Below are 19,819 nucleotides of genomic sequence, written 5' to 3' on the forward strand. Positions count from 1 at the left end.
GAATTGTTTAATAGCTCTGTAAATGTATGTGGGTGGATAGGCTCCGGGATGGATGGAATACAATGGGAGAAAGACAAGATTACTAAATATAGTTAAATGGAAGGAAGAAGAAAATATACCTCTTGTCTGGATGTTCGTGTCATCTTCTTCTCTTGACCTCAGCATGGCTGACAAAAATAGAGAGTGGTGCGTGACCATCATGTGAAGTTTGGAGAGCCTGACTAATCTCTGACTAATTGAGGATTCTTTCTTGTATAATAGCTGAATAGCGGTGTTCAGGACCTTGAGAAATGCTTCATCTCTGTAGCGGTACCTTTGGAAGTAAAGATCACAAAACAGTCACGAACATCTATCCTTCAGCCATTTTGTTTTAATGCCTTTTATGCAATTAACTGCTATAAATTACCAAAAGGAAAAAGAATTGGGACACAGTTATACCTGTAGATGCAATGAACTTAACAAAGGACAATAATTTCTCCTACTACTAACACTTCAGACAGCAGCCCTTCATATAAATGCTTTTACCTCTACAGAAACTACGATTATCCTGAACTACCAACTTCCTTTGATTTCTTTTCTTTAAGTGGTTCACATTAATGGTGTGTCATGGTCTGATTTATTTTCATACTAATAGTATTTAAGAAATGCCTTAAATAAAAAGGAGCATAAATAAGCACAGGACTTCTTTATGCCAGTCAAGAAACAGCTGGTCCAACTATCTAGTTAGCCGTGTTAATTATGCAGACTAGAGCACAAAACCCCAGAGTTTCAATGAAAACAGCTCAACCTGAGAAGCAAAAAGCACCTTCAAATCTGAGTGAGTTCAAGGGAGACAGATGTTTTCAGGGTACAGGACAAGGCCACATGAACTGAACAGCGTCCTTGGTGCATCTCAGAGTTACTTACTTTAGTCCTGCCTTCACAAGGTTGTACCAGTCATCTGGGTCCACTTCTTCAACTAAGCTCTGTGCATGTAGTAAACAGAAAGAGATGTTTATGTTTAGCATATAAAATTTCTACAGGTTATGACCAGCAATTTCTGTTCCATAGACACATTAAAAACACGCAAACCAAACATGTGAGACAATTAAAGGATAACAGGAAAGAAAACTCTTAGACACAATAATCCTACCTCCTGCTTCAAATGAAACTGCAAGTATTGTTTTGTTGGGTCTGGGAATGAGGAAACATGTGGGCTGTATGCAATTAAAAATCCAGCTGGTCTCTAGGTATCCAAAAAAGAAATAACCAAAAACAAAACCACCACGAACTATCTTTAAATTCATGAGGCTCTAAGAGTCTGCAAGGATAGCAATGTTGGCAAGTCAAAGAGATTGTTACCCAGGCACTGAAAGATCTTCATGTACTTATAGGGCACTTAGCTAACAACTGGACATGACAAACGGGTATGACAGCAGGATGAACTGGGTGTACAGTATGTTCTTTAATAAAATTCAGCTTCCCTAGGGTACTGTAGACCACAGTATTTTAAACAACCAGTTTTCAGAAGGCTCAGAACTGCATATGTCAGCGGTCCTGGCAATGCTAAGTGTTAACCTTGTGAGGCCTGCACAATCAAGATGAATGTTATGACCCTCAGGTCCTGCAAGACTCCAGTTCTGCACGATCAGGTCCTAAAGAGAGAATCTCATGAAAAGTTTCCAAAGAGCATTGTTAGCAGAAAACTATCATCAACATCGACTCAAAACTGCTCCTTATCAAGGAATGGAGGGACTAAATTAACTTTGAAAAAGCAACTAAAAGCCCTCAGAAGCCATAAGTTACAAAACGAAAGAAGAAGCCCAACCTGCATTTACCCAAGATACAAATATAAAAGCACAACAGCACATATCCATACAGACACAATCTTGGATGTTGGCAATAGGCATTAAAAAGAAGTCTCACCAGTAATTCTTCCAGCCTCAGTAGCCCTGGTCTCTCTGCATCTTGCTTGCTTTCATCTTTACTGCTGTTGTACATGACAACTAATCCCTTCATGCAGGCTGATAACAGGCTTCTCCTCCAGGAATGCAGCTCTTCAGAGTTTTCAAGCACTCTAGAGACAGCATCTGCTACCGTCCAACTGCAGAAATATATATTAAAAATGTTACATCAAGCTTTATGTGTAGCCTAAAGCTCTGTGGCTGCCAAACTTAAAATGACAGATTATCTGAAGATGGCATTTTGCTCATAATATTTCCATTCATGTGTGTCTATCACAATGCTTTATGATTAAAACTTTGTCATAGAACAGGGAATTGGATCTGCCTACCTCTCATTATTTCCTGCTTTCTCAAGAGCAGCAGGGAGCTGGTCCATAAGCTTTCTCAGCCCTTTGCTTTGTAAAGAAGGCACTAACTTTGAAAGAACTTGCAATTTCACAGTGATTTCATTCGATGCTTCTGTGTCTTGAAGTACACTGAAGAGCTCTTTCCACAGAGCCTTTCTTAGGACAGGTAGAACAGCTGAGACAACTGCAGGGAGAGAGCAGGGGGCATCAACTTCACCAAAAGTGTTAAGTAACAACTGACGTAATCAGAAAAATTCCAAACCACTTCTCTAATTAAGCCCCAGCTTACTTAGTTTTGAACTGTTATGCTGTCATTGGTGCTAAACTGCTTCTGAAGAGCACACTCTGTATTGCTCCTTTAATATCATTAGGATAGCAAATATACCAGAAAACCGTTTGCTACGCAGCTGAAATAATTAGACATGGGAAAATAACGCAGACATTCAAAAGAGGGACAACTATGTGATAAAAAACCACGTCCTTGATTATGAGGAACAAGGAAATCCTTACCAGCTCTCTGACCATGGACTCAAGGGAATTTACTCTCACATCAGCAGACGTGTACCTTATAAATCAAGTCAGCTTGCCAGCAGTTTCCTATTCTAGCATTCAAGCTCAAAGTCATCAGTTGAATTAAGTGCCAGAAGAAGGCTTAGTTCTTTTACCATCCTGTACTGATGAGGTCTTTCCACTACTTGAACTTCCCCTACGCAGAACTAGCTTTCCCAACCAACAGCTACAGTCAGCCAGATTCTATTGTTACTCACATTTCTACACAATAAGAGAAACTAATCTAACATGATCCTACCAATCTGAATCCTGAGTCAGTTTTGCTGGTTGACAAAAAATCTTGTCAATTTAACACTGCTGCTGGTTTGGAAAGTTTTGGACTGCGTGCCAGTTTAGGAAGACAGCAAATGAGAGATTTATTTTAGCACAATGTTTTCAACTCTTACATCTACAGAAGCAGAAGATTAGATTCCAGAAAACCATATGGCAATGGCATCCCATTCAGACAGTGTTCTATCGACATCCAAGAAAAGGTTTAACCTCCTATACTAGATAAGCACGAGGACAGATTTTCAAGTATGTAAGTAGTATGGGTTTCAGAAGAGAGAATCAGGCATCAGCCACCATAAAGGTACTTCATAAAGACTTCAGTCTAACATCAAAACTTCACTTCAGTCCTTTACCTTCTTTATTGCAAAGGAACTTAAAAAAAAAAAAAAAAAAAAAAAAAAAAAGACTCCTTAGAAGTTAATAAGAGAACTTCTATGAGCTCTACTTATTGAGCAGAGGATCCAAGATTTTTAGACCATAGAATTTAGTCCTCTAAATCAAAACAGGGATCAGTTGTGGCTTTACCTGTGGAAGGTCGAGTGAAGTCACGCTGGTCTCTGCATTGCAAATATACATTAATGAGCGGAAGAAATCTCTCTGTGTTTTTTCTGAGGCACTTTTCAACAGAACCGCTTAGACACCACAGCTCAAACTGCAGCAGGTGAGTCCTACAGAGCTTTATCAGCATGCTCATAATGGCAAGGGAGGTCTCTGTTCCCTGGTTAAGGCAGTAAACTTGCACCTCCACGCTGACCACATGTGCAAACACTGGCTCACTTTGGAGAGCCTGAAGGAAAACTTTCTCCAGATCTTCACTGGCTGATGCTGACATCAATATCCCCAAAGCTTTCATGTGCTCTGTGGACAGCAGTAGTTCTCCTTGTTGGGGCTGACTTTGGTAGCTGTCTGTGAGGAGCTGCACCAAAATTTGTCCATACAAGCTCAACTGTTTCCCTGTTTTAGGGGATTTTTCAGATTTTTGAGCAGTCAAGCTCATCTCAGGAAGTCGCAGCATGGTTAAAGTGATCTCCTTCAGCTGAGCTGCAGACATGTATGCATGCAGTTCCTGAAGAGCATCTAGCTGGTGAGACCTCTTGGGAATGACCTGACTTCCTCCTTTTCCAACAGCCCGTAGATCGCTCAAGACACTTCTTATGATAGCTTCAAAATACTTCAATAACACATCCATATGATTCATGCTCTGCAACATTGGGGCACTTGTCTTCAGCAGCTGGAGCACACCGGAATTAACATGAGCTGACAGAATCTTCACAGTGACAGGGTTCAAACTGTGTTGGGGAAGAGAACGTTGCTCTAAAGCCAGGAACCAACTCTCCAGCGTCGGATGTTTGAAAATCAACATAATCATATCTTCTAGGGTCTGTAACAAATAGTTGTAACGATATCACTGCATGGATAATTATAGATAGGAAAAAAAATATCTTCCAGAAAGTGTTTATTAACATTAATGGACATGAAATTGGCTATTAACCTATCAGAGAATTAAAAAAACTAACAGGTTACAAGCATATTATTACCCTTCTTTCAATATCTATCATGTGGGAGACAACGAGCATTTTCCACAACAAAGCACATTTTCAAGGGGAAACTGTATATTCTTGGATTCTTCAGTGTAATTCCATTCTAATCTCCAATAATCCACATAAAAATCAAAGGAGAGAGAAAATTCACTCCTCCGAGTATCTAATTTTGATAACCAGTCTTAGCAAATGGCTTTGGAAAACAAAATTGCCTCTGCAAAGCTGAGTGATCCCTGTCATGACCTCTCCTCACCACATTCCAGCTCAGGGCTGGGACTGTGGATGCTGCAGTTTGTGTTCATCTCCAGACAGCAGTTTCAAAACTACTGAACTACATACTCACAGTGTCTTCTCCCAGATACAAACAGCCTCTCTCTGCATCAACCTGCTGCCGTGTAGCACACTTTAATCCTAAGTGAAATCCCAGAAGTCCTCGTGACTTCCAAAATAACAGTGCTCACAAAGCCTGATGCTGGCTATTTTCCCTGTGCTCTGTCATAAGTAACCAATTCCATGCTTTGGTGAATTGCTGATAACATGTCAACAAAATCTGTGCTGAACAATCACTCACTTCTCAGACAAATTCCTTTACTAAGGGGTTCAACAAAAAACTCACAGATATTTCCCTATTCTTTAGAATAACTCAAACTGAAGTTTGTTATCAGGTAAACTTCTAGCCTGTTTATCAGAGGATTCTGTACCTTGTCGTTTAAATACTCCTCTGTAATCAGAGACTCTTCATCCATAAAGAGATCCGATTCAGTCTGATGCTTTTCTTGTTTCTGCCGATTATCCAACTCTATCTGATTTCCCCGGCACAACAAGCTGTTCAGCAGGTCCACAAAGAGGTCAACAAGGCGAGGACCTTCAGTTTTACTAAGCTGTGAAAACACAGACACTTTGAAAGCTGAGAAAAGAGGAGGATGGGGACAGAATAATAATTATCCAACAGTAACAGAGTAAGTTAGGAACTTCCTGGATTACAACCTTTCTAGGGGAAGGAATCAGTCCTCGCTGTAGAAATCTGGTTCAAAGAAAAGCCTCAAGGTGCCAAACAAATATTTTTAGATTTTCATCTACAGTGTGATTTCTAACACAGCACATGCCAATGAATTTCACTCTCCAGAAAGGTTTCTTAGAGAGACCCGCAAGCCAGCTTAAAATCTGCAGTTTATTTGCTCTGCATGCAGATCAGTAAGGCAATCCATGCGAAACAAATTAAAGCCCCCCCCCCCAACAATTAGAAGGTTAGGATTTCTTTACAAATTATCTGCAAGTTTGTCTGGTGCTCTCAGCCCCAGTGAAAGCTGTGTGTGTGAAAAAGGTGCAGAACTGGATCCTAAAGGTTTAACAGCCAAGTTATTTCTATCTGCAGCACAAAAATAAAGCAAACCCGCAGTGCCACTGAAACATTGCTCTTACATCACCAAAGTTTTCCACTGTGGATTTCAGGTACAGCAATACATGCTTGACTCCTAAGAGAAGTTGTTCAGATGGAAGCTGGCAAGCCAGGTCTCTCAGTTTTGTCTGGATATCATCTTCCAGTAAGGCACTGCTTCCTCTTGCATAGGCATTCTTTAGCAAAGTTGTAAACACAGAATCCAGGGCTACAGCAGGTTCTTTGCATTTCTCTTTGCGTTTTTTAAACTGTTTAAAATAAAAACAAAACAAACACAACAACCACGTAAGAGAAAATTAAAGATCAAAGTTTCTTTAGCTACCTACATGTGGTATCCTGGACTGACCCCCCAAGGACACAACTCTGCAGCCCTGCTGTCACACAGCTAGTTAAAGGATTTCCCATGGGGTACCTGCACTTAGTCACTGCTTGGCTAACAAAAACACAGCATCCCCCCGCATGGCTGGTCCACGCATTCCAAACCAATACCTGAGCAAACTCCAGACAGTGCTATAACAGCTCCTCTGGCCTGCAGCACTAACATAATGCTACACTGTGCCTGATGAGGAATTGGAGTCTTTGGTAACTGGGTAGCACCCATGTGCTCTGGCTTCATTACCCAACCACAGCAGAAACCTCTCCTGATGTTGGAGAAATGCCCTTAAAAACATTTGTGTCCCTTGATGAGATCAAGAGGGAAGATGTAAGCTGAATGTAAATCTACTTTCTGAAGAAAACCTAACTTTCATACACTGTCAGCTTTTTAGTAACAATGATTCAAGCACTGAAGTGAATTCAGGTATAGCATACCACAGGCTCCTGAGCTTGCTGAGGTATCCAGAGATTATAATACTGGTTAAATTGGTAGAGCTGAGGATACTTAGAAACTTTCAGCGACTGCAGATCTTTATCATAGAGCTGGAACATCAAGCAGAGGGCAAGGGCGTCTCTCTGAGAGTGTAGAAGATCGGTGAAAACACCAACAAGATACTCTACGATGTGTGCTCCTAGAAAAGCAGAATTAAAAATTGACACTTCTGCTGATAAAATCCAGGGTTAGGAGAGAAGGACAGAATTATCTCACATAAGCTTTCATGCCTCTCTTGAGTGAGAAACACCATGGAGGTACTTCTTCATGCTTGCAACTGTAATAAAAAGTCCTGTAGAGCTCCCTAAGTAAGATTTCTATTCTCCATACAAAAACAAACAAACAAATTCTGTACCTGTTTCATTTTCAGTCTGAAGCAGCAGTTTATTCCTGGCTTCTAATGCAGCGGGGACAACAGCACTGAATGGAAATGTTTGAATAACAGTGTCTTCATTTAAAGTGCACCCAATTTCTTCATCTAAGCCATCACTGCCCTCAACTAGGACATCTACCATATCAAGGACATCTGTTGAGAGCAAATAAAGCATAAATTAAGATTCAAACTAACCAGAAACCAAAGGAGGTAGAATTCAACACTCCAAGAGTATGAGGCAGTTTCTGAATTCCCAGAGAAAAAAAAGGATGAAAACACAGTTGTCCAGCAAAAATCACTCTTACAGTGCACTCAGTTTCACAGTTCCGTTTTCCAACACAGCTGACAAAAGTAAGAAAAGAGATGCATCACCTGTTGCTACCATAATGGCATGACCACCACAGTGACAGGTAACACAGACAAAAGCAGAAGGGAAGAAGCTACTGGCTTATCAGAAGAGCAGCACAGGTAACCCTTGAAGAGCTTTTCAGTTTTGTATAGATATAGTATCTTCATCACGAAAGACTCAAAAGGCAGCTTCAACATATGAAGAATAGTGTCATGGTGTACAGAAATTGGTATTAAGTCTCTGTAATGCAGCCGACTCTAGGCATCATATCAATCTGGTGCTGAGGGCTGAAGGACCTCAATTATCTTATACTTATGTACTGCAAATTCCTACACACAGACTGTTACAGCAGAATAGCCAGCACGGGACATGTCATCGAGTGTCCATCCACAGAATTTTCCCAGTGCCAGCAACAGGACCGTGACTGGTCCCAGAAAGCAGAAGCAGAAAAATTCCAGCCACAGTCTTGTTAGTAAGGTTCCCTGCACAGCCCAACCCCTCAACTCATGGATGAATGGAGATGAGCAGCCCCATGGGACGAAATATTAATACACTCAGTTAGAAAATGCTGGTACAGGATCCTGATGCGAGACTTTAAATACTGCTGAAACAGCTTAAATACATCAGAAATTATTTCTCTGAGCAAAGAGGTAACTTTGTAATTACAAAGTTCTACTTTTGATACTAGCCACAGCTGGAAGGCTGAATCCTGCAGATCATTATTTACCCAGGACTTCTGCAGTTATCAGTCTTTAGTTTGCCTGATTAAGGCTAGAAGATCTAGACCAAAGTCTTGGAGTACTCTGTAATTGCAAGAATTGCTACATACCATCAATGTGAGAAATGGGGATGCTGACATTGTCAGAGTCCTGTTTAAACATGTTCACTTGGAGCATACTCGCCTCCTGTACAAGGTCTGCTGCTTTATCTGTATATGGATAGGGATTTGTCACCAGTTTCAACAGGATCTGTTAATAAAGAGAGAAAGATGTAAGCACACAGGCTAAGTACACAGAAACAATGTCTACGTCTATGAAAAACTATGGGTTAAAAGTGCTTGAAAGGTCAACTCCCATGTACTTCTGCAGGAATCCGCCTGTGATTACCACTGTACATGGGACACTGTGCCTGATGGAAAAAAGAAATGTCCACTGCAATTTTGCAATCAAAGTACCACAGTCTGAGTCCCTGGGGAAACTGTAATGAAAAGGAAGCTCTGGGCATTGTACATCCTGAAAAGTAAACAGGAAACATCAACTTTTCTTGTAAAAGATTACAATTTACTTAGGTCTGATAATTTTGGCAGATAGCATTACACAGAAAAGAACAGATAAGAGTTATTCCCCCCCATCAATTATTGTTGATACTTTCCTATCAACAGTGCTGTAATAACAACTTATTTTTCTCAATTTAACTTTCCTCCAAACATTTTCAGCCCCATTCCAACCTAAGACAACAAAGATGTCACCTCTGCATAAAGAATCACAACCACCACCTTCCTCAGAATTCATTCACCCATCTCTGAGAGTTTTCTCAAGAACAGCAGCAAAATAATTCCTTTCCATCAATGCTATTCTCAGCGTTGTTTATCCAGCTAATTTGAACAGTGCTTACCCTTTCCAAAAACTGAATCACTGCTTCCTTTTGGTCTTCTTTTGTATTATCTAAGTGTTCCAGCCAAATTGAAAGTTCCTTCCATGTGTACTCGAACACTCCGCTGTCATGTAAAACCTGTCCAAAAAAAAAAAGGGGAGTTAAAAAAAAAATATGAATTACAGATCCTTTTGTATAGGAACTTCATGGTTTCTTCACACATAAAACCAACTAAGGTCAAGGCTGTCTGGACACAGAGCATTCGTTGCCTCCACCTTAGTAAATCTTATTCTTGCTATTTCAGGAGTCAGCTTTAAGCGGGTTGTACTTCCCCAAGGCCACACAGTGGCATTACAGCAAGTTAAAAATAAAAAAAAATTTAAAAAAGAAATAGACTGACCCGTTAAAACAGCCTGTTGAGGGGCATTTGAAAACCACTGATGTAATTAAACGAAAATCACTGCTAACTTAAACCAAAATCAGCCTACACGTGCTTCAAAGAGTCGCACAGATAGGAAAATAGAAGGAAAATGAACTGCAGGCCATGTCTGCTGTTTACAGAGGAGTAAACATATTCACAGGTGGTATGGATGGGGAGGTAGACATATTTTACCCCAATAGTTAGAAAACTGTGCTCACTTTTATCCTATCTGAAGCTCTCATCTGAGACACCTAAATTAGGAACTTGGTGACCCTGCACTCCCTCTGTGAGAGAAAGAAGAGGAATGGCTATCCAAAGAACAACCCAGATGGTGGGCCATTTGCACGGTGCAATGGTGTCACTTGCCTGTCCCTCACCCTCAGCAACAGACAAAACCTTGGCCAGTTTCCTAACTCCAGCACCTACACTGAATGCCTGAATTTACGTGGGATAAATTCATGCCTTTGTTCCTCCCCTCACCCAAAACACAAAGAAAGCTATCACAGCTCAATCTGCTCAATATTTACTCTGTGTACGCCACCAGCAGCTATAAAAATAACACTACTGCTTACTTGAAACTGTCAGGATAATTCATTTAATGAAAAAAAAAAGGTCTATTTCTAAATAATTCACTATTTTTGGCAGTCTCAAAATAGAAATACACTTGCAGCCTTCATGAAAACAGGCAAGAACAGAATGTGAAATCCAAAAATACGCCTTCTGATTGTAGAGCACAGTGTTGAAAAATAAGCAAAACACACTCATTAGCATCTATTCTTAGAAGCCTTTCTGCTGATATAACTGCCCTAACTTCACTGCTTCTGTCTTCTCTTCAGAGAAGATGAAATGGACTGAAAGTAAAAGAGGAAACAAGAATGAGTCAGGCAACCCACGTCTGCACTTGGCAGAAGAACCCAAATACACCAGAAAAACTGCACTGGGTAGATTTTGATTGAGACATTCATTACCTTGAGACAGAGTCAACCTGCCTTTAATCCCCTGCAGCATTCAAGGGCAACTATAAACCTAATTCAATCAGTGTAACTTTGGGTTAGCGGATGGAATGTAACAATTGCACCTTGAGATTGAAGCTGAATATCAAATCTAAATGCACAAAGTTGTCTACATAAACTTATATGCCACTAGAGCTACGGAATAATGCACAGGGAGCCCTAATCAGAGCCTACAACACTTTTTTAGGTCTGTCCTTGGGAGGAAAAGAGGGTTGTTAGGTTAGATTTATTTTTAATATAGTTTTCCGTCTCTATTTAGATAACTAAAGATGTTCAGTTTAAAAAGTGTACTGAAAACAATGGCTGCTGCTGCCTTGTTGAAATCTGTAGTTGACAAGCATTTCTGAGAAGTCAGACCCTTCTTAAATGCACCAAAGATTTTACTTCAAATTAAAACAAAAGTATTCCTTGAATCAGAGCTTCTGCCTAAATGCAACACAGGTGATTTTCCAAGGGCAGGTTGAACTAGCTACATATAAGGCTTTAGGAAGAAGAACAAAGTACAGATCAAATAAATCAGGATAAAAAAAGTAAGATCAAAAGCGATCTTTGCTTGATCAAATGATGATCGCAGACACATGATCTCATTAAAGCAGAACACTTAACTGAGCCTACGGTATGAGCAAACACTAAAGACACATTTCCTACTATTTTATCAATTGCTGCAAATTCAGTTGATAGCATTTATTCTCACTAGTTATTTAGCTAACAGGTAGTTTAGCTTACAGCAACTTCCAAGAACATTCACAGAAAACAGAAAGAAGTCTCTGTTAACCAGATAAGCAGGCAGTGAAGGCTTAAGAAAGAGTTTTTAGAATCCTGAAACTTCAGACCAATGAAATACAGTAACACCTTGATATTTCAGATCAAACCCTTACCTTGACGATCAGTTTTTTTGTTGAAATTTTCAGATGAGAATGCTTACTTGTAACAAACATTTTCATCAGTAAATAAAACACTGATTTTTCACCAGCTGCTTTCTCTGTTTCAGAAACATCCTAAAAGAGAAAAAATTAAAACTCCTCAGCAACACTGTACCAGATTACATTGCACTAAAGTAGGCATGCTAAAGTAGATTTTACAGACGTGCCTAAAAATACCAAGGCCAGAAATTAATGGGATGACTGCATTCAGTGAACAAACATGGTAAGTACAATAGTTTTTTTTTGTAAACCAAAAGAGAAATAGCAGAAACACTGGCTAATACAAGGGTCCCAGATAAAAATACTTTCCCTTCTTCTGTGATCATTTATTCTGTCCCCAAGAACTCACATTTCCTACAAGTACTGTCTGAGTAAGAAACGTAATCATTTAAGACACTGAATTCAATTCCCAAAGAAAGGAAAACTATGCAATTCAAAGGGATACCGAACATCAAATGACAATCCCCCACTTATTTCCCCTGTTGTTCTCATTGACTTGTACTCGATACGTAAGAACTGTTACCCTCCACAACACAATCAGATTTGGCTTTTATCTATTCTGCTGAAATCTATGTATACTAGAATGCCAAAGCCAGAAGAAAATACTTCAGCTTTTTTTACTGTTTCTATAGTTTTTCACAGCTTGTTCTTCACTCTTCTTGTTTTTCCTTTATGACCAGTTGGATAAGGACAGAAAATCTCTAGCAAGGCAGGATCACAGTCACAATATTCAAAAGGTTTCTCTCTGCTTCCTCTCAAAGCTAGGCTCGCTCCTATTCTCCAGACATCTAAAGCAGGCTCTCTGAAGCTCTTCAATTTTACAGGTCTACAGTAAAGAAGAGAACAGGAGCCCTAAAATACTCTAGTAATTACAAGAAGAGGAAGACAGCCTTATTAAATGTCAGGATCACTACCAGGAATAAGTGGAATGTCTCCCCACTGCGGCTGTTTTTCTTGATCTGAATTCTGAGGCTTTCTGAACAAGTAGAAACAAGAAAATTCTCTTGCACTCAGCAAGAGCTGGAGAAACCCTGTCCAGTCCCCTTCAAAGAGACAAGAATTACTGTAATTGCATAAAGCCTTTTCAGCTCAGAAAGAATTCCTTACTAATGATTAGACTACAATTTTTACTTGTTTTATAAAAGCATCACCATATAAAAGAACCGGACTGGGACTAATTTAAAAGCAAGCAGTGATAGATTTGAAGACAATGGGCTAAAGGTGCATAAATCTGCCTTAAAGTTTCTTACCTGTACTCTGAACCAGGCAAATTTATTTGCAGGAAGCTCCAAAGCAACTTTCAGTACGTGGTACTGCAGAACATGGGGGACCTCCTCTCGGAGACCCTGTTCAGTGACAATACCTGAGGTTTGAAAGCAATATAATAACTTTTATTTGGAGTATCTTACTGAGATCATCTGGAACACTCATCATCTAGGGCTTCAAAACATCCCTGTGCAATTTAAACAACTGAGAGTAGAAGATACAGAAAAAACAAATGTCGATGCAATGAAGAAATTGAAATGAGTTTCTTACAGAAACCCTTCTCTTGCTCACAAAGCGAATATTCACTTCTACTGCAGACTTTACAAGTAGCCATAGAAAGCAACAAGGTAAAAGAAATGGACATTACATACCTTTCAGCAGCTTGCTAAAATCAAAGTTGCTCCGTGCTACCAAGTGGGGCACAACCTTCTGATAAAGGCAAATGACCTGAAGCAATGCAGCTTTCAGAAACAGTGTCTCAGCATCATCTGAACCTAAACCAAGAGTTGTGACAATCATTAGTTTCTCCTTCCACCACAGCAAAAAAGCACAGTGTAGCACCTACGTTATCCATTATGACAGTGTTTACTAATTATAAATATCATTACTGATAACTGTTTTTGAAAGATTTGCCTACAAACTGATCAGTTGCCTTCTTACTGACAAGCCATATGCTAATTTATTAGTTCAATTAGAGGTTTCTTCCTTTTCTTTCCCTCCTTCAAAATAATGCTTTCTCAATGTGGCCTCTCAACAAAAGGACAACAGCAAATACTTGTATGAGAGAAAGGCCAACCCCTACCAAAGCAGCCACTTACATCTTGAGAGAAGTTCTTTCAGTAGCTAAGTATTCTTTTTGTTTATAAGGTGAGGATGCATAAAAGCTATTTGCTATCCAGTCACTAATGAAAGGAAGCAAAACAAGTAAATAGTAGCCACATTTTTTAAAACAATTATTTTTTTCCTGTTAACTGGCTCTCCCTCAGGGTGTCATGGAGAACTGGATGGATGCCATGCATAAATGTTGTCACTGTTTGCCCAAGTCTCAACATTCAGAAAAAGTTACCACAGAGCAAATAAAGCTGCAAATGGTGAGCTAAGGGTATTATCATTCTAGCAGGAAGAGAAACTAAAGCTATAGTTCTTTAAAAAATGGTTGCAGTTTTAGCAGGCACTCTACCAGTAAGCAGCCTTCCAGTGTCAGTACTGAGGTATAATTGAGTGCCAAAATCACAGACAGAAGGGCAGACACTGAAAAATTCTCCACTACAGAAGGTCTCAGTGTGGAATATGCCCTGTCAAGGGCATAAAACTGTCTGTAGATTTATTTTCAGGCTCAGTAAACCACTGCAGGCTGCTAGCCAAGATACAGAAGAGCACTAAAAATTTCAGTTTCCTGGAATGGGATTATGAAAGCAAGTCCTTTGGTAAGGACAATGTTTTTCTGAGAACAAAACTGAAGCCTCCAACTCCAGCACTCTGTCCCTCTTCTGGCACTTAAGTATTTCCACTCCTCTGCTACAGCAACACAAGCACTTGCACAGCCACAGTAACAAACTGCTTCACAAATATGTCCTCATGGCTAGATAACATGGCTTAACTGAAATCACTCAAAGTTATTTTTCCAAGCAGAACAATTTTTCTGCCTGTTTTATTGTGTCACGGCAAAACACAGAATGTTTAAGGACAGGAAGGTTCTGTTCAGTAAGATGAGCTACAAAGTCCTGCATCTGGGGAAGAATAACACCCAGAGTTGTCAAGTACCAGGACAACACTGACAGCCACCCAGCTGGAAAGAAGCTTTCCAGAAAAGGACCTGCAGGTACTGCTGGTAGGTACTGGCTCAACATGGGTCAGTACTGTGTCCTTGCCACAAAGACGGCATACATTAGGCAAGCTGTTGCCAGCAGGTTGAGAAACTCCTTGTATATTCAGCACTGGTGAAGCCACACCTGGAATACTTTGTCCAGTGCTAGGCTCCCCAGGGCAAAACAGACACAGAGCTACTGGAAACAGCCCAAGAAAGAGCCACATGTCAACATCTCCCTCATAAGGAAAGGCTAGGACAGCTGAGACTGTTTATCCTACTGAAGAAAAGTATTCTCTCGGGGTATTCTCATCAATATACATAAATAGCCGAAGTGAGGATGCAAAAGAGATGAAGGCAGGCTCCTTCCAGTGGTGGTAAGTGCCAGGGCAAGACCCAAAGGATGCAAACTGAAACAGAGCAGGCTCTGTCTGAACCTCTGGAAACAATCTTTCTGTGATGGTGATGGAGCACCAGCATAGGATGCCCAGAGGTTGTTGAGTATCCTCCTTGCAGATCTTCAAAAGTTGACTGCACACGGGCCCAGGGACTCTGCTCTGGGTGTCCCTGCTCAAGCAGGGGCGTTAGACCAAATGATCTCCAGGGGTGCCTCTAAACCTCAACCATTCTGTGATGCTGCAGCAGGAGGGAGAGACATTGCTTAACCTCCTAGTAACAATGTCAGTCTTTATATCAGATGGTGTTCTGGGCAATTCTTACAACAGTCAGAATTAAACTGCCCAAACAACTGACAGAAGTAAAGCTCAGTACTAAATGCATGAGTGATATTGGGACTCTGATGAAGTTAACTACCTTACATTACATGAGGATTTCACAATATCCACACGTGTAAGATGTGATGACTTCACCTGCTTTGCCTACCATGTTGTTCAGCAACTTCTGCAGTCTCAGACACTTCCTCTACAGTGGATACAACAGTTTCATTCTTTTCCTCTTGTCCATCTTGGTTTTCCTTCCCTTGCTTCAGAAGAGACTGCCAAACAGCTACTATGTTGTTCATGTCTGGTAAAAGCTAGAAGCAAAAGGAGTACATTGCATTAGCTCTCCTGTATGAGATAAAGCCATTCCAACGCAAATATTCAAAATCAACCGACAGGACAATTTGCTGTTCTTCATAAAGTTTATGACTGATCTACCATGCAATCCAAAAAAGATCTAAAATCAAGTAGTCTGCTTTCAAATCTACAGAACATATATATGTGAGATGACATTTTATTGAAAAAAGATTCCTATAAAAAATATAGGTTTGTTCTTTCTTCCTAATGGTCAATTATCAACTCAAATGCTACCTTGTCTAGTAACTTCTAACACTGGCTTCAGTTTACTCAAACCAAGGGAATTTGATTCCTGATTGAGTCCAATTGCTCTTGGAATGTGTTTGTTGCATAGTAACTGCCAGTGTTGCATATGTTTGACAATAAAACGTTACTCGTATTTCCATCAGTCGAATTTGTTAGAAAATGTAGTCTACTATGGCATCAGTTGTTAAGACCTTTTAAAGCACAGTATCTTTCAGCAGGGAAGGAAGCTATCTCCTCATTCCCAAGCCATAGCCACTTAGGGAGAAAGTGCACAGGAGTAGTTACTTGCCACATAATGACTTAAATTAGACCTCAATTGTTTTTTCACTTTGTACCTTGCTGATGGCTTCTCTGTACAGCTGTACAAATTCCTGCATCACTGACAGTGAGTAGATTTCTGACTTTCGCCAAGTCTCTTCATTCAAGCAGTACTCAATATTCTTCAAGGCTCTTTTCAGGATGCTTGACACAAGTGATAGTATGCTGTGCTTCACGGCTTTGCTGGGTAACTAAAAGGGCAAAACTGCATTAATGACTGCATTAATGGCATTTCAGTGCTTTCTCATTGCTCTGAACATTCTCTGTACTCCGAATATATGTATAAACAGTTGCTAACAAATTAATTACTTTTCACACTTGACACTGTGGAAGAGAACCTGTAGGTTTTCAGATTCCCAGCCCAAACTGTTAATAACCATTGGAAAAACCGGTGCTTGTAATTACCTACTGGAAGCAGTACCAACAGGTTTTAACTGATGTTTCCATGCTTCCCACACCAGCTTTACGCTGGAATGGACAATATAAAACATACAACCCACTTAAGAAACTTCTTGGGTGATCACGCACTTTAACAAAATAGCATTAACTAGGACAAAAAAAATCCACTGAAAAATAAGCTGCTCTTACATTTAGCCCTTGGGTGAACATTGCTTTATTGCATACTGCTGGGACTGTTGTTACCATCACCATAGAAAGCAACCTTGGAAGAGGAATAAACTCAGGAGTCTTAAAAGAATTGGAAATCTCTGGCTGAGCCTCGTAGATCTGAAATAAAAATAACAATTTAATCAAAACTGACAGTCAGGGAGCAAGCAGCTTCTTCTGAGGAACAATTTACGCAAGAGCTTTAACTTTTCAAAAGCAGTGACAGCACTAAATGTCAAATTTTACATAGGAATGCTACAGAGCATCCCCCAGACTCCAACTAAATGAAACATCTGTACGTAACCTACAGCCCTGCTAAAAGCCACTACTTTTCAAGACATTATATCAGCTTCTTGCAGATTTTAAGCAAAAGCACAGAGGCCAAGGAAGACTTAGAAAAGACAAAAAGTTTTTCTAGTTGAGCTTCTGAAATGCTGTATCTCAAAAACTGTATAATCAACATGATGTTTCCTACAACTTCTTACACCAATTCCCTCTTTCCTGGTTTAGCTAAATGTTTATACAGCTTCCTGCTCTAAGAATGACTTTTCAGCAAGTGACCTTCCAACTCTGTCTACACTTTTTAAAACAACTGAGGCTCTGAGTCATTTCATTTTCCTCAGCACTCACAGAAAATAGAATGCCATTTCCCCCTCTCCATTTACTAACTTAAACATTTAACAGCATCCTGTTGCTTCTTCCCTAACATACCTAATTGACGGCGTTATTTCAGAGCAATTAAGTCATTCCTGCTTAAGTCACTTAAACCTTATCACCTTACTTCCTCACTGCTGGTTTACAACTGTTACTGTATCTGACTGTGTCTGTCTGCCTTTTAGTGATTTTAATAAACCCTCTTAAAATGCTGTCATTTACAGCTGTGAACAAAATTTATCTGCAGACATGGGAGCCCCTTCCAATACAGAACAGCCGTGTATATAACAAAGAACTCCACTCCCTGATCTTCCATTTATTTCCTGACTCATTTCAATGAAATCTTATTACCCCTTACTAGGAAGACTTTATCTAAGTTCAAAAATTCAGTTTATATCCAACATGACCACTGACTGAATCCTGTACTGCAGCAGCATCCAAACTGTAATAAATTTTACAAAACAATGGCAGAACGTGTAAAGCATTAATTATAATCTTCTTATGTAACAGCAACAAATATTGGAATTGCATCTTTCTGTGTAGAAGCAGCATGCAAGATTCATACTTTTTACCTTTTTGAGTAACTTCATATTGTCCATCCAAGCTGACTTCACTCTAGGAACAAAGGAATACTGGGTCTCCTTGAAGTATCTATTCAATAGATCTGGACATACTTTAAGAATATTCACCACGAGATCAGCAACCAATTCATCCTCTGTTGCAGTTTTTAAACCAAGCAAAAAGCGCAGAAGCACTATATTTCCTCCCCTATTGAAGAAAAAAAAAGCATTAAAAAAAAAGAATTCCCTACTTCAGTAATTCACGTGCGATTCTAACTCTGCAGCTCTAAACTAATACCACAGTGCAAAAAGTTACACTTCCTCTGCCACCGGGGAAAATCCACGGCAAGACATCAGTCATAATCTCAGCGTACGTTTATTTTAACTAGTTAATCAATGGAAACAGTAAGGTAAAGAAATGTTTCCAGATGGTGTTGCAGATCAAATTCTGGCATTACTGAAATCAGCAGCGACATTTTGCCAAAATCTGGGATAAACCTCATCTGGTTCTACCAGCAGTAAATTATTTTACCATCATCTGGTATACAGCTCAAGTTTGGTATTTTATTCTCACATCCAAAAATCATATCTTGCATAACTGACAAGGTATTTAGCTATGTATGGAAATGGCTCAGAATAACAGGAGCACTTCCACCAGGACCCTACGATTATAGCAAAACACTCTCCAGTAGGTAGAGGTCTAAAGGAATCCAACAGTTTGATCTTGGGAAGTTAAAACAAAAAAAAAAAAAACAGCAATGAATTTCTCTCTTCTGCCATAAGTTATTGAGAAAGAAGCAGAATTCAGCAAACTTAACTTGCAAAGGCCTGGAAAGGCCGGCAAAATAACTAGTGAGACCTGTCCTGCTGTAGCACAAAGCACACACACGGTTTCAGCTCACTGGTGACCTACCTGCCAGAAGTTCCAAGACTTGGATCATAGAAAGTAATGCCATGTTTCAGAGAGCAGCAGAGCTCCTTTAAGAAATTATGAACAAGTTCTCGTACCATTGCCTTTCCCACCTCTTCAGAACCTTGAGTTACCTATAAAAATCAAAAGGGGGTAAAAAATGACATGATTTTTAGAGAAGAAGAAAATCTTACAGCAATTTCTCTCTAAGTTTTATGGAAAACACTCCAACTCATATATATATATATATGTACTATGTGCAGGGCACTGCTGACCTAGGACAGAAGCCAGACAAAAGAAAAGACAGAAAAGTGAAGCTAAAGAAAAGTACATGATTTATATAAACTGGGGTGAGGCTATCCCGGGATTCTGAAGAATAGGAACTAAATATTAATCTGAAAGAACAAACTTTCAGGCTGACAGTTCAGCTTCTGTCTGAAGAAGTTCCAAAAGACTAAAACAAAAGGCACCGAAGCCTTCAGTATAAAGCATACATATGTTCTTTGGGCCAATTTGGCACGAGATGGAACAGCTTTAATACGGGACAAGAAAGATGGGAAGCTAACACTGCACTGAACTTGTCAATATTACAGGTGGGGTATGAAGGTACAATCATCACACAAAAATGAAAGAACTGATCAAATAACCATATCAATCACAGAGATGGAGGGGGAGAAATAAGTGAACCCCTATTCCCTTCATCTTTTACATTCAAGACAATGAAATATTCCCATAAATGACCCTTTGACAATTGCAGTTGGGAACT

General features: G+C 39.7%; 1 protein-coding gene across 2 annotated transcripts in view; it reads right to left on the bottom strand.

Moving 5' to 3' along the window:
* Positions 1-19,819, bottom strand: part of URB1 (URB1 ribosome biogenesis factor) — a 40,990-nt gene that overhangs the window by 14,391 nt on the left and 6,780 nt on the right. The window contains exons 8-26 of one of the 2 annotated variants that reach the window (XM_015881319.3): positions 19,057-19,187; positions 18,156-18,351; positions 16,912-17,049; positions 16,341-16,514; positions 15,566-15,716; positions 13,248-13,370; positions 12,861-12,973; positions 11,566-11,685; positions 9,275-9,391; positions 8,490-8,628; positions 7,294-7,464; positions 6,881-7,077; positions 6,094-6,318; positions 5,373-5,552; positions 3,656-4,511; positions 2,273-2,474; positions 1,906-2,083; positions 907-965; positions 120-313 (exon numbers count right to left, since the gene is read on the bottom strand). In XM_015881319.3, the coding sequence (XP_015736805.3) occupies positions 120-313; positions 907-965; positions 1,906-2,083; positions 2,273-2,474; positions 3,656-4,511; positions 5,373-5,552; positions 6,094-6,318; positions 6,881-7,077; positions 7,294-7,464; positions 8,490-8,628; positions 9,275-9,391; positions 11,566-11,685; positions 12,861-12,973; positions 13,248-13,370; positions 15,566-15,716; positions 16,341-16,514; positions 16,912-17,049; positions 18,156-18,351; positions 19,057-19,187 (3,664 nt within the window). Of the gene's footprint in view, positions 1-119; positions 314-906; positions 966-1,905; positions 2,084-2,272; positions 2,475-3,655; positions 4,512-5,372; positions 5,553-6,093; positions 6,319-6,880; positions 7,078-7,293; positions 7,465-8,489; positions 8,629-9,274; positions 9,392-11,565; positions 11,686-12,860; positions 12,974-13,247; positions 13,371-15,552; positions 15,717-16,340; positions 16,515-16,911; positions 17,050-18,155; positions 18,352-19,056; positions 19,188-19,819 lie in introns of those variants that run through there. The other variant, XM_085528208.1, reaches the window with a different exon arrangement.

The sequence above is a fragment of the Coturnix japonica genome, chromosome 1 (assembly GCF_054131305.1).
Source record: "Coturnix japonica strain WE chromosome 1, WE-NBRP24, whole genome shotgun sequence".
Lineage (NCBI taxonomy): Eukaryota > Metazoa > Chordata > Aves > Galliformes > Phasianidae > Coturnix > Coturnix japonica.